Consider the following 12,224-nt stretch of genomic DNA (forward strand, 5'->3'; position numbering starts at 1 on the left):
ATCCCTACGGCAAAGTTCCGAACCGGACCTAGCTCATTTTAAAGGTATTGACCCAAGCTATTCCCCACTTAAATATTTTTCTGGGATCCGGGCCCGTCTGGCCACCACAGAGGTTCAAAGTTGCCCATTTACGTATTTTTCATATCGACCACACATTCGGTACTCCTCGGTATATCCCTACGGCAAAGTTCCGAACCGGACCTAGCTCATTTTAAAGGTATTGACCCAAGCTATTCCCCACTTAAATATTTTTCTGGGATCCGGGCCCGTCTGGCCACCACAGAGGTTCAAAGTTGCCCATTTACGTATTTTTCATATCGACCACACATTCGGTACTCTTCGGTATATCCCTACGGCAAAGTTCCGAACCGGACCTAGCTCATTTTAAAGGTATTGACCCAAGCTATTCCCCACTTAAATATTTTTCTGGGATCCGGGCCCGTCTGGCCACCACAGAGGTTCAAAGTTGCCCATTTACGTATTTTTCATATCGACCACACATTCGGTACTCCTCGGTATATCCCTACGGCAAAGTTCCGAACCGGACCTAGCTCATTTTAAAGGTATTGACCCAAGCTATTCCCCAACTTAAATATTTTTCTGGGATCCGGGCCCGTCTGGCCACCACAGAGGTTCAAAGTTGCCCATTTACGTATTTTTCATATCGACCACACATTCGGTACTCTTCGGTATAATCCCTACGGCAAAGTTCCGAACCGGACCTAGCTCATTTTAAAGGTATTGACCCAAGCTATTCCCCACTTAAATATTTTTCTGGGATCCGGGCCCGTCTGGCCACCACAGAGGTTCAAAGTTGCCCATTTACGTATTTTTCATATCGACCACACATTCGGTACTCTTCGGTATATCCCTACGGCAAAGTTCCGAACCGGACCTAGCTCATTTTAAAGGTATTGACCCAAGCTATTCCCCACTTAAATATTTTTCTGGGATCCGGGCCCGTCTGGCCACCACAGAGGTTCAAAGTTGCCCATTTACGTATTTTTCATATCGACCACACATTCGGTACTCCTCGGTATATCCCTACGGCAAAGTTCCGAACCGGACCTAGCTCATTTTAAAGGTATTGACCCAAGCTATTCCCCACTTAAATATTTTTCTGGGATCCGGGCCCGTCTGGCCACCACAGAGGTTCAAAGTTGCCCATTTACGTATTTTTCATATCGACCACACATTCGGTACTCCTCGGTATATCCCTACGGCAAAGTTCCGAACCGGACTAGCTCATTTTAAAGGTATTGACCCAAGCTATTCCCCACTTAAATATTTTTCTGGGATCCGGGCCCGTCTGGCCACCACAGAGGTTCAAAGTTGCCCATTTACGTATTTTTCATATCGACCACACATTCGGTACTCTTCGGTATATCCCTACGGCAAAGTTCCGAACCGGACCTAGCTCATTTTAAAGGTATTGACCCAAGCTATTCCCCACTTAAATATTTTTCTGGGATCCGGGCCCGTCTGGCCACCACAGAGGTTCAAAGTTGCCCATTTACGTATTTTTCATATCGACCACACATTCGGTACTCCTCGGTATATCCCTACGGCAAAGTTCCGAACCGGACCTAGCTCATTTAAAGGTATTGACCCAAGCTATTCCCCACTTAAATATTTTTCTGGGATCCGGGCCCGTCTGGCCACCACAGAGGTTCAAAGTTGCCCATTTACGTATTTTTCATATCGACCACACATTCGGTACTCTTCGGTATATCCCTACGGCAAAGTTCCGAACCGGACCTAGCTCATTTTAAAGGTATTGACCCAAGCTATTCCCCACTTAAATATTTTTCTGGGATCCGGGCCCGTCTGGCCACCACAGAGGTTCAAAGTTGCCCATTTACGTATTTTTCATATCGACCACACATTCGGTACTCCTCGGTATATCCCTACGGCAAAGTTCCGAACCGGACCTAGCTCATTTTAAAGGTATTGACCCAAGCTATTCCCCACTTAAATATTTTTCTGGGATCCGGGCCCGTCTGGCCACCACAGAGGTTCAAAGTTGCCCATTTACGTATTTTTCATATCGACCACACATTCGGTACTCTTCGGTATATCCCTACGGCAAAGTTCCGAACCGGACCTAGCTCATTTTAAAGGTATTGACCCAAGCTATTCCCCACTTAAATATTTTTCTGGGATCCGGGCCCGTCTGGCCACCACAGAGGTTCAAAGTTGCCCATTTACGTATTTTTCATATCGACCACACATTCGGTACTCCTCGGTATATCCCTACGGCAAAGTTCCGAACCGGACCTAGCTCATTTTAAAGGTATTGACCCAAGCTATTCCCCACTTAAATATTTTTCTGGGATCCGGGCCCGTCTGGCCACCACAGAGGTTCAAAGTTGCCCATTTACGTATTTTTCATATCGACCACACATTCGGTACTCTTCGGTATATCCCTACGGCAAAGTTCCGAACCGGACCTAGCTCATTTTAAAGGTATTGACCCAAGCTATTCCCCACTTAAATATTTTTCTGGGATCCGGGCCCGTCTGGCCACCACAGAGGTTCAAAGTTGCCCATTTACGTATTTTTCATATCGACCACACATTCGGTACTCCTCGGTATATCCCTACGGCAAAGTTCCGAACCGGACCTAGCTCATTTTAAAGGTATTGACCCAAGCTATTCCCCACTTAAATATTTTTCTGGGATCCGGGCCCGTCTGGCCACCACAGAGGTTCAAAGTTGCCCATTTACGTATTTTTCATATCGACCACACATTCGGTACTCTTCGGTATATCCCTACGGCAAAGTTCCGAACCGGACCTAGCTCATTTTAAAGGTATTGACCCAAGCTATTCCCCACTTAAATATTTTTCTGGGATCCGGGCCCGTCTGGCCACCACAGAGGTTCAAAGTTGCCCATTTACGTATTTTTCATATCGACCACACATTCGGTACTCCTCGGTATATCCCTACGGCAAAGTTCCGAACCGGACCTAGCTCATTTTAAAGGTATTGACCCAAGCTATTCCCCACTTAAATATTTTTCTGGGATCCGGGCCCGTCTGGCCACCACAGAGGTTCAAAGTTGCCCATTTACGTATTTTTCATATCGACCACACATTCGGTACTCTTCGGTATATCCCTACGGCAAAGTTCCGAACCGGACCTAGCTCATTTTAAAGGTATTGACCCAAGCTATTCCCCACTTAAATATTTTTCTGGGATCCGGGCCCGTCTGGCCACCACAGAGGTTCAAAGTTGCCCATTTACGTATTTTTCATATCGACCACACATTCGGTACTCCTCGGTATATCCCTACGGCAAAGTTCCGAACCGGACCTAGCTCATTTTAAAGGTATTGACCCAAGCTATTCCCCACTTAAATATTTTTCTGGGATCCGGGCCCGTCTGGCCACCACAGAGGTTCAAAGTTGCCCATTTACGTTATTTTTCATATCGACCACACATTCGGTACTCTTCGGTATATCCCTACGGCAAAGTTCCGAACCGGACCTAGCTCATTTTAAAGGTATTGACCCAAGCTATTCCCCACTTAAATATTTTTCTGGGATCCGGGCCCGTCTGGCCACCACAGAGGTTCAAAGTTGCCCATTTACGTATTTTTCATATCGACCACACATTCGGTACTCCTCGGTATATCCCTACGGCAAAGTTCCGAACCGGACCTAGCTCATTTTAAAGGTATTGACCCAAGCTATTCCCCACTTAAATATTTTTCTGGGGATCCGGGCCCGTCTGGCCACCACAGAGGTTCAAAGTTGCCCATTTACGTATTTTTCATATCGACCACACATTCGGTACTCTTCGGTATATCCCTACGGCAAAGTTCCGAACCGGACCTAGCTCATTTTAAAGGTATTGACCCAAGCTATTCCCCACTTAAATATTTTTCTGGGATCCGGCCCGTCTGGCCACCACAGAGGTTCAAAGTTGCCCATTTACGTTATTTTTCATATCGACCACACATTCGGTACTCCTCGGTATATCCCTACGGCAAAGTTCCGAACCGGACCTAGCTCATTTTAAAGGTATTGACCCAAGCTATTCCCCACTAAATATTTTTCTGGGATCCGGGCCCGTCTGGCCACCACAGAGGTTCAAAGTTGCCCATTTACGTATTTTTCATATCGACCACACATTCGGTACTCTTCGGTATATCCTACGGCAAAGTTCCGAACCGGACCTAGCTCATTTTAAAGGTATTGACCCAAGCTATTCCCCACTTAAATATTTTTCTGGGATCCGGGCCCGTCTGGCCACCACAGAGGTTCAAAGTTGCCCATTTACGTATTTTTCATATCGACCACACATTCGGTACTCCTCGGTATATCCCTACGGCAAAGTTCCGAACCGGACCTAGCTCATTTTAAAGGTATTGACCCCAAGCTATTCCCCACTTAATATTTTTCTGGGATCCGGGCCCGTCTGGCCACCACAGAGGTTCAAAGTTGCCCATTTACGTATTTTTCATATCGACCACACATTCGGTACTCTTCGGTATATCCCTACGGCAAAGTTCCGACCGGACCTAGCTCATTTTAAAGGTATTGACCCAAGCTATTCCCCACTTAAATATTTTTCTGGGATCCGGGCCCGTCTGGCCACCACAGAGGTTCAAGTTGCCCATTTACGTATTTTTCATATCGACCACACATTCGGTACTCCTCGGTATATCCCTACGGCAAAGTTCCGAACCGACCTAGCTCATTTTAAAGGTATTGACCCAAGCTATTCCCCACTTAAATATTTTTCTGGGGTCCGGGCCCGTCTGGCCACCACAGAGGTTCAAAGTTGCCCATTTACGTATTTTTCATATCGACCACACATTCGGTACTCTTCGGTATATCCCTACGGCAAAGTTCCGAACCGGACCTAGCTCATTTTAAAGGTATTGACCCAAGCTATTCCCCACTTAAATATTTTTCTGGGATCCGGGCCCGTCTGGCCACCACAGAGGTTCAAGTTGCCCATTTACGTATTTTTCATATCGACCACACATTCGGTACTCCTCGGTATATCCCTACGGCAAAGTTCCGAACCGGACCTAGCTCATTTTAAAGGTATTGACCCAAGCTATTCCCACTTAAATATTTTTCTGGGATCCGGGCCCGTCTGGCCACCACAGAGGTCAAAGTTGCCCATTTACGTATTTTTCATATCGACCACACATTCGGTACTCTTCGGTATATCCCTACGGCAAAGTTCGAACCGGACCTAGCTCATTTTTAAAGGTATTGACCCAAGCTATTCCCCACTTAAATATTTTTCTGGGATCCGGGCCGTCTGGCCACCACAGAGGTTCAAAGTTGCCCATTTACGTATTTTTCATATCGACCACACATTCGGTACTCCTCGGTATATTCCCTACGGCAAAGTTCCGAACCGGACCTAGCTCATTTTAAAGGTATTGACCCAAGCTATTCCCCACTTAAATATTTTTCTGGGATCCGGGCCCGTCTGGCCACCACAGAGGTTCAAAGTTGCCCATTTACGTATTTTTCATATCGACCACACATTCGGTACTCTTCGGTATATCCCTACGGCAAAGTTCCGAACCGACCTAGCTCATTTTAAAGGTATTGACCCAAGCTATTCCCCACTTAAATATTTTTCTGGGATCCGGGCCCGTCTGGCCACCACAGAGGTTCAAAGTTGCCCATTTACGTATTTTTCATATCGACCACACATTCGGTACTCCTCGGTATATCCCTACGGCAAAGTTCCGAACCGGACCTAGCTCATTTTAAAGGTATTGACCCAAGCTATTCCCCACTTAAATATTTTTCTGGGATCCGGGCCCGTCTGGCCACCACAGAGGTTCAAAGTTGCCCATTTACGTATTTTTCATATCGACCACACATTCGGTACTCTTCGGTATATCCCTACGGCAAAGTTCCGAACCGGACCTAGCTCATTTTAAAGGTATTGACCCAAGCTATTCCCCACTTAAATATTTTTCTGGGATCCGGGCCCGTCTGGCCACCACAGAGGTTCAAAGTTGCCCATTTACGTATTTTTCATATCGACCACACATTCGGTACTCCTCGGTATATCCCTACGGCAAAGTTCCGAACCGGACCTAGCTCATTTTAAAGGTATTGACCCAAGCTATTCCCCACTTAAATATTTTTCTGGGATCCGGGCCCGTCTGGCCACCACAGAGGTTCAAAGTTGCCCATTTACGTATTTTTCATATCGACCACACATTCGGTACTCTTCGGTATATCCCTACGGCAAAGTTCCGAACCGGACCTAGCTCATTTTAAAGGTATTGACCCAAGCTATTCCCCACTTAAATATTTTTCTGGGATCCGGGCCCGTCTGGCCACCACAGAGGTTCAAAGTTGCCCATTTACGTATTTTTCATATCGACCACACATTCGGTACTCCTCGGTATATCCCTACGGCAAAGTTCCGAACCGGACCTAGCTCATTTTAAAGGTATTGACCCAAGCTATTCCCCACTTAAATATTTTTCTGGGATCCGGGCCCGTCTGGCCACCACAGAGGTTCAAAGTTGCCCATTTACGTATTTTTCATATCGACCACACATTCGGTACTCTTCGGTATATCCCTACGGCAAAGTTCCGAACCGGACCTAGCTCATTTTAAAGGTATTGACCCAAGCTATTCCCCACTTAAATATTTTTCTGGGATCCGGGCCCGTCTGGCCACCACAGAGGTTCAAAGTTGCCCATTTACGTATTTTTCATATCGACCACACATTCGGTACTCCTCGGTATATCCCTACGGCAAAGTTCCGAACCGGACCTAGCTCATTTTAAAGGTATTGACCCAAGCTATTCCCCACTTAAATATTTTTCTGGGATCCGGGCCCGTCTGGCCACCACAGAGGTTCAAAGTTGCCCATTTACGTATTTTTCATATCGACCACACATTCGGTACTCTTCGGTATATCCCTACGGCAAAGTTCCGAACCGGACCTAGCTCATTTTAAAGGTATTGACCCAAGCTATTCCCCACTTAAATATTTTTCTGGGATCCGGGCCCGTCTGGCCACCACAGAGGTTCAAAGTTGCCCATTTACGTATTTTTCATATCGACCACACATTCGGTACTCCTCGGTATATCCCTACGGCAAAGTTCCGAACCGGACCTAGCTCATTTTAAAGGTATTGACCCAAGCTATTCCCCACTTAAATATTTTTCTGGGATCCGGGCCCGTCTGGCCACCACAGAGGTTCAAAGTTGCCCATTTACGTATTTTTCATATCGACCACACATTCGGTACTCTTCGGTATATCCCTACGGCAAAGTTCCGAACCGGACCTAGCTCATTTTAAAGGTATTGACCCAAGCTATTCCCCACTTAAATATTTTTCTGGGATCCGGGCCCGTCTGGCCACCACAGAGGTTCAAAGTTGCCCATTTACGTATTTTTCATATCGACCACACATTCGGTACTCCTCGGTATATCCCTACGGCAAAGTTCCGAACCGGACCTAGCTCATTTTAAAGGTATTGACCCAAGCTATTCCCCACTTAAATATTTTTCTGGGATCCGGGCCCGTCTGGCCACCACAGAGGTTCAAAGTTGCCCATTTACGTATTTTTCATATCGACCACACATTCGGTACTCTTCGGTATATCCCTACGGCAAAGTTCCGAACCGGACCTAGCTCATTTTAAAGGTATTGACCCAAGCTATTCCCCACTTAAATATTTTTCTGGGATCCGGGCCCGTCTGGCCACCACAGAGGTTCAAAGTTGCCCATTTACGTATTTTTCATATCGACCACACATTCGGTACTCCTCGGTATATCCCTACGGCAAAGTTCCGAACCGGACCTAGCTCATTTTAAAGGTATTGACCCAAGCTATTCCCCACTTAAATATTTTTCTGGGATCCGGGCCCGTCTGGCCACCACAGAGGTTCAAAGTTGCCCATTTACGTATTTTTCATATCGACCACACATTCGGTACTCTTCGGTATATCCCTACGGCAAAGTTCCGAACCGGACCTAGCTCATTTTAAAGGTATTGACCCAAGCTATTCCCCACTTAAATATTTTTCTGGGATCCGGGCCCGTCTGGCCACCACAGAGGTTCAAAGTTGCCCATTTACGTATTTTTCATATCGACCACACATTCGGTACTCCTCGGTATATCCCTACGGCAAAGTTCCGAACCGGACCTAGCTCATTTTAAAGGTATTGACCCAAGCTATTCCCCACTTAAATATTTTTCTGGGATCCGGGCCCGTCTGGCCACCACAGAGGTTCAAAGTTGCCCATTTACGTATTTTTCATATCGACCACACATTCGGTACTCTTCGGTATATCCCTACGGCAAAGTTCCGAACCGGACCTAGCTCATTTTAAAGGTATTGACCCAAGCTATTCCCCACTTAAATATTTTTCTGGGATCCGGGCCCGTCTGGCCACCACAGAGGTTCAAAGTTGCCCATTTACGTATTTTTCATATCGACCACACATTCGGTACTCCTCGGTATATCCCTACGGCAAAGTTCCGAACCGGACCTAGCTCATTTTAAAGGTATTGACCCAAGCTATTCCCCACTTAAATATTTTTCTGGGATCCGGGCCCGTCTGGCCACCACAGAGGTTCAAAGTTGCCCATTTACGTATTTTTCATATCGACCACACATTCGGTACTCTTCGGTATATCCCTACGGCAAAGTTCCGAACCGGACCTAGCTCATTTTAAAGGTATTGACCCAAGCTATTCCCCACTTAAATATTTTTCTGGGATCCGGGCCCGTCTGGCCACCACAGAGGTTCAAAGTTGCCCATTTACGTATTTTTCATATCGACCACACATTCGGTACTCCTCGGTATATCCCTACGGCAAAGTTCCGAACCGGACCTAGCTCATTTTAAAGGTATTGACCCAAGCTATTCCCCACTTAAATATTTTTCTGGGATCCGGGCCCGTCTGGCCACCACAGAGGTTCAAAGTTGCCCATTTACGTATTTTTCATATCGACCACACATTCGGTACTCTTCGGTATATCCCTACGGCAAAGTTCCGAACCGGACCTAGCTCATTTTAAAGGTATTGACCCAAGCTATTCCCCACTTAAATATTTTTCTGGGATCCGGGCCCGTCTGGCCACCACAGAGGTTCAAAGTTGCCCATTTACGTATTTTTCATATCGACCACACATTCGGTACTCCTCGGTATATCCCTACGGCAAAGTTCCGAACCGGACCTAGCTCATTTTAAAGGTATTGACCCAAGCTATTCCCCACTTAAATATTTTTCTGGGATCCGGGCCCGTCTGGCCACCACAGAGGTTCAAAGTTGCCCATTTACGTATTTTTCATATCGACCACACATTCGGTACTCTTCGGTATATCCCTACGGCAAAGTTCCGAACCGGACCTAGCTCATTTTAAAGGTATTGACCCAAGCTATTCCCCACTTAAATATTTTTCTGGGATCCGGGCCCGTCTGGCCACCACAGAGGTTCAAAGTTGCCCATTTACGTATTTTTCATATCGACCACACATTCGGTACTCCTCGGTATATCCCTACGGCAAAGTTCCGAACCGGACCTAGCTCATTTTAAAGGTATTGACCCAAGCTATTCCCCACTTAAATATTTTTCTGGGATCCGGGCCCGTCTGGCCACCACAGAGGTTCAAAGTTGCCCATTTACGTATTTTTCATATCGACCACACATTCGGTACTCTTCGGTATATCCCTACGGCAAAGTTCCGAACCGGACCTAGCTCATTTTAAAGGTATTGACCCAAGCTATTCCCCACTTAAATATTTTTCTGGGATCCGGGCCCGTCTGGCCACCACAGAGGTTCAAAGTTGCCCATTTACGTATTTTTCATATCGACCACACATTCGGTACTCCTCGGTATATCCCTACGGCAAAGTTCCGAACCGGACCTAGCTCATTTTAAAGGTATTGACCCAAGCTATTCCCCACTTAAATATTTTTCTGGGATCCGGGCCCGTCTGGCCACCACAGAGGTTCAAAGTTGCCCATTTACGTATTTTTCATATCGACCACACATTCGGTACTCTTCGGTATATCCCTACGGCAAAGTTCCGAACCGGACCTAGCTCATTTTAAAGGTATTGACCCAAGCTATTCCCCACTTAAATATTTTTCTGGGATCCGGGCCCGTCTGGCCACCACAGAGGTTCAAAGTTGCCCATTTACGTATTTTTCATATCGACCACACATTCGGTACTCCTCGGTATATCCCTACGGCAAAGTTCCGAACCGGACCTAGCTCATTTTAAAGGTATTGACCCAAGCTATTCCCCACTTAAATATTTTTCTGGGATCCGGGCCCGTCTGGCCACCACAGAGGTTCAAAGTTGCCCATTTACGTATTTTTCATATCGACCACACATTCGGTACTCTTCGGTATATCCCTACGGCAAAGTTCCGAACCGGACCTAGCTCATTTTAAAGGTATTGACCCAAGCTATTCCCCACTTAAATATTTTTCTGGGATCCGGGCCCGTCTGGCCACCACAGAGGTTCAAAGTTGCCCATTTACGTATTTTTCATATCGACCACACATTCGGTACTCCTCGGTATATCCCTACGGCAAAGTTCCGAACCGGACCTAGCTCATTTTAAAGGTATTGACCCAAGCTATTCCCCACTTAAATATTTTTCTGGGATCCGGGCCCGTCTGGCCACCACAGAGGTTCAAAGTTGCCCATTGATGTATTTTCAATACCCATAACCCAGATCCTTTTAGTCACGTTTATATCTACACCTAATTTTATATACTACAAAGTCTATAATTTCGTTGAATTTGGGATATTGAAACACCAGGGGTCTCACCGTTATCTGAGTGGTCTCCCGTAGGTTTTCACTATATATATATTTATTTTTTTTTTTTTGGCTTTCCATAGATATTTCTATTTATATTTCTTAATGTTTTTAGAGTGGCTGGCTTTAGTTTTAGTTTTATATATTTTATATTAAATTAAATCTTTGATGAATCTTTGATGTCGTTTTATTGATAAAAATTCATATTACATAAAGACAAATATGTAATTAATATAAGGGTTTATATTCGAGGACAACGAGGGACAACGAGAATTTACGACAGCTTGAAGGGGTCATAAAACTATTTGCGGCGTAATTTTTCACTCCTGTTAACTATGAAAATCATACTTTTTAACTAAATTTTAATATTGAACCGACTGCTAGCAACCGGTTTGATATGGAATATCGAATATCGAATAACAAACCGGCAGCTAACTTCACATACATATTTTAAAAGTAATGAAATGCTTTTAAAATCATTACAAGCCGCGAAATTGTCGAATTCCGCCGTTAAATTATATTTAACTAAGATTTAGCGATTTTTGGAACGTTTGAGTCTCATGCAATTTTTTGGTTTTTAGACATATCGTCAAAATTGGCTGCTGGAAAAAAGTGGCTGCTATCTTGATTGGCCGATAAAAGTGGCTGCCAGCTTGAGTCTGGTCTCCATGACTACATGTATAGTAAATGTATACAATGTTGACTAATCAAACCATTTGAAATCTGAAATTAATGTAAGATAAAAACAAAAAATGCAAATTGACATTTTATCGAGTCTTTAATATTTTTACAAATTTTGTCAAAATAAATTTGAATAACTCGACAGAGGTTTGTCAAACATGGACACAGCTAAATGTTTTCTTTTCGCAAAAAACCCAGCATTTTTCAAATGTAAAAATGCGAAAGAAATCTTTCGACTTTTCAACAATGATTCATTTTAGTTACATCACATAAAACAGGAAATTGTGTTGTTTTAAACGAGGATGCTAATGAATACGTAAATGAGAATAGAGTTACCAATATAAGCAAACCTTTTGATAATATTTACTTACCTTCCTGCGTACTGACATGTTCTTCCAGTCAAAGTAGCAATCGTAGTTAGTGACAGCGTACTGAAAAGTAATATATGAAGAACAATTAATGTCATAGTATATCTATAACAATTGAAAAATATACGTTTTTGTTTTATATTAGAGTTCGACTGATATGAAACATTTAAGGAAACATTTAAAAGTTTGATAATTCTCATTTCCTCTCAACTTGGTATTAAATTGTATATTGTTATGACCTATTGGGCATAAAAGGATTACTAAATGAAAAAGAACTAATAATATAAAAGGAGGAAATAAAAAAAAAACTAGAGGCTCTAAAGAGCCTCTGTCGCTCACCTTGGTCTATGTGACTATTAAACAAAGGAAGCAGATGGATTCATGACAAA

General features: G+C 44.5%; 1 protein-coding gene across 1 annotated transcript in view; it reads right to left on the bottom strand.

Annotated features, from left to right (window-relative positions):
• Positions 1 to 11,956, bottom strand: part of LOC143066468 (uncharacterized) — a 64,935-nt gene extending 52,979 nt beyond the window's left edge. Inside the window, exon 1 of the mRNA XM_076239385.1 lies at positions 11,839 to 11,956. Coding sequence (XP_076095500.1) covers positions 11,839 to 11,933 — 95 coding nt within the window. The 5' untranslated portion in view covers positions 11,934 to 11,956. The remainder of the gene's footprint in view (positions 1 to 11,838) is intronic.
• Positions 11,957 to 12,224: the final 268 nt, after the last annotated feature.

Source organism: Mytilus galloprovincialis, chromosome 3, assembly GCF_965363235.1.
Source record: "Mytilus galloprovincialis chromosome 3, xbMytGall1.hap1.1, whole genome shotgun sequence".
In the NCBI taxonomy this organism is placed as follows: domain Eukaryota; kingdom Metazoa; phylum Mollusca; class Bivalvia; order Mytilida; family Mytilidae; genus Mytilus; species Mytilus galloprovincialis.